The 2,295-nt window shown below is 46.1% G+C and overlaps 1 protein-coding gene across 1 annotated transcript; it reads right to left on the reverse strand.

Annotated features, from left to right (window-relative positions):
• Positions 1 to 360: 360 nt before the first annotated feature.
• LOC119354879 (dCTP pyrophosphatase 1-like) lies at positions 361 to 2,203 on the reverse strand. The gene is made up of 2 exons (XM_037621628.1): positions 1,877 to 2,203; positions 361 to 865 (listed from the first exon to the last, which is right to left on the reverse strand). Exons 1-2 carry the CDS (start codon positions 2,036 to 2,038, stop codon positions 524 to 526), a joined length of 504 nt encoding a protein of 167 aa, XP_037477525.1. The 5' UTR covers positions 2,039 to 2,203; the 3' UTR covers positions 361 to 523.
• Between the last annotated feature and the right edge of the window lie 92 nt (positions 2,204 to 2,295).

Consider the following 2,295-nt stretch of genomic DNA (forward strand, 5'->3'; position numbering starts at 1 on the left):
TCCTAGGAATCATAATCCTTCAAAATTCCCAAGGAGCCCTTAAGGAATTTCTGAACACCAGCTATCTGAGCGGCAGAATAGTATCTTGCTGTATTGTTGTTAAATGCAGTATTGCACAAGGGGTCCGTTGTTGGTCTCCGACTTATGGACAGGTTCATAACCTGAGAGGATTTTGTATTTCATGACTTGTGATCGGTTGGCTGGCCGTGGCCTATTTACTTGTGAGTTGTTAAATTATGTACGAAACTTTAGGTGTAATCGTTGTGAAATTCCACGAAGGGATTGTTAATTCTCTCCACGTAGGTAAGCATGAAAACCTGGCGTGGTCAGGGGAGCAACTCAAAAATAATAAAAAGACAGTGGAGCAGGCAAATCCAACCCTTTTGATTAACGAAACCCAGATGTTCTGATCACATTGCTAACCAACGAAATGATTGAACTAGACAGTGAGCCAAATGCTTGCCTATGGCAAGGCAGAATTCAGAGTGGTGAACCAACACGTTTCAGGGTTCAGGACGCACTGTTAGCTAGCATGTTCCTCCTTGATCTCGTCGGCGCGGACGACAGCCACCACGTCGCCGTGATCATCACGGCTGTCACCGGTGTCGTCGGAGCAGTGGACGCCCTTCTTGGATGGCCTGCAGCCTGGCCCGGCGGGGTACTTGCGAGCGTTGAGGTCGATCTTGCGCAGCGCGGCCTTGCCCAGGTCAACACCGCACATGTCCGAGAGGCGGACGAGGTAGAGGAGCACGTCGGCGAGCTCCTCACCGAGGTGCTCCGTCTCCCTCTCTTCCCACCCGGGCAGCCCCTTGGGCACCTCCCCTTTCCACTGGAATATCTCAGAGAGCTCCCCCACCTCACCCACCTGCCACCCACAACGTATCACAAACCACATTACACCACTGGACATGATCAGAAGAGGCAGATGAGCTACAGGTGCATATAAAGTAGCTACAGCCTACAGACTTCCAACATTTGCCTTTTCTATTGGCAGCACAAATGTTGGCAAAACAGGGCAGTAGTAGTACTATACTAGTACAGTATGAAAAAAGGATCCCTGCTTTACTGATTCTTAGTTTTGCCTTCATATAAGCAAGAGCAAACAAACAAAACAAGTAGTCCAATATTATCATGATTATGACTTATGGGTTCATAATACGAAACAAACAGAGGACATTTCAACACGATGGGTGACGTTACCATACCTATTACAAACCTCTGTTTATATCATGATATAAGTGGTTTTGGAAGGTACACATTATATGGAATTTGCGAGCAATTGTGCAGTTGCTCCGCTTATTGTAGATGTTAATAACAAGTTTATAAAGTTTCATTTAAAACAAAGCTAATATGCAGAGTAAAATAAAAATGAAGGGAGTATTTGGGTAGGTCAAAGGAATACAGGGTTATTATAACTTCAGGTGTGTTTTCTGTGACAGTAAAAACATGAGCAAGCCAAATTTCAACAACTGATCCTCCCCAGAAGTCAAAATAAAGAGCTGACCATCCTTGAGAATGTAAAAGGAGACTAGAAAGAGTCGCAGAAGCAGCAAAAAAGTTTGCCCAAAAGAAGACAAATCTTTACAATTAATGATTTCCTTCCTCATGGAATAGGAAAGAAAAATCATGCCCATTATTTGCTATTCCTAGAACTATAGTAAAAAACAGATCAAAGGCAGAAGGATAAAAGTAAAAAAAAAAACAGATCAAACGCAGCAGGATAAAAACAGCTACAAACAATAAGGATCATAAAGAATAAGATCCCCAACAGCAATTCACCGTGCCCCCAGTTGAATCTACAAGGACAAAGAAAAAAGCTAAATAACCAAGATAGGTTCAGAGGGGAGATATCAAGAAAGGAGTCAGAGGGGCGGACCAGAGCAAGCAGGAGGTTCCTCGGGCTGTGGTACTTCTCCCAGTCCCTCTCCCTGGCGAAGTCGGCCATCTTCTTCCTCAGCTCCTCCAGGGTCACCGCCGCCGCCGCCGCCGCCGCCGCGCCGCCACCCTTGCCCGTCTCCTTCAACTTAACAGCATTCATCGTCTCCGTAACACACACTCGCGCACACGGTAAAGACTTGCAGAGGCTGTGACAGTAGAATAGGGAGAAGACGAGGCGGCTTTATATTTGGTACCGGAGGAGAGAGGACGACAAGGGGAAGGGGACAGCCGGAGGAGCAACCCTAGATATGTTTATTTGGGGCGATTTGATAATTTGCCATCCCTTACTTTTCCCTTTCATAATTTGCCACCCATTGTCTCAATAATGAGCGGGCCCGGGCCTCACCTGTCATTCTA

The sequence above is a fragment of the Triticum dicoccoides genome, chromosome 2A, assembly GCF_002162155.2.
Source record: "Triticum dicoccoides isolate Atlit2015 ecotype Zavitan chromosome 2A, WEW_v2.0, whole genome shotgun sequence".
NCBI lineage: Eukaryota > Viridiplantae > Streptophyta > Magnoliopsida > Poales > Poaceae > Triticum > Triticum dicoccoides.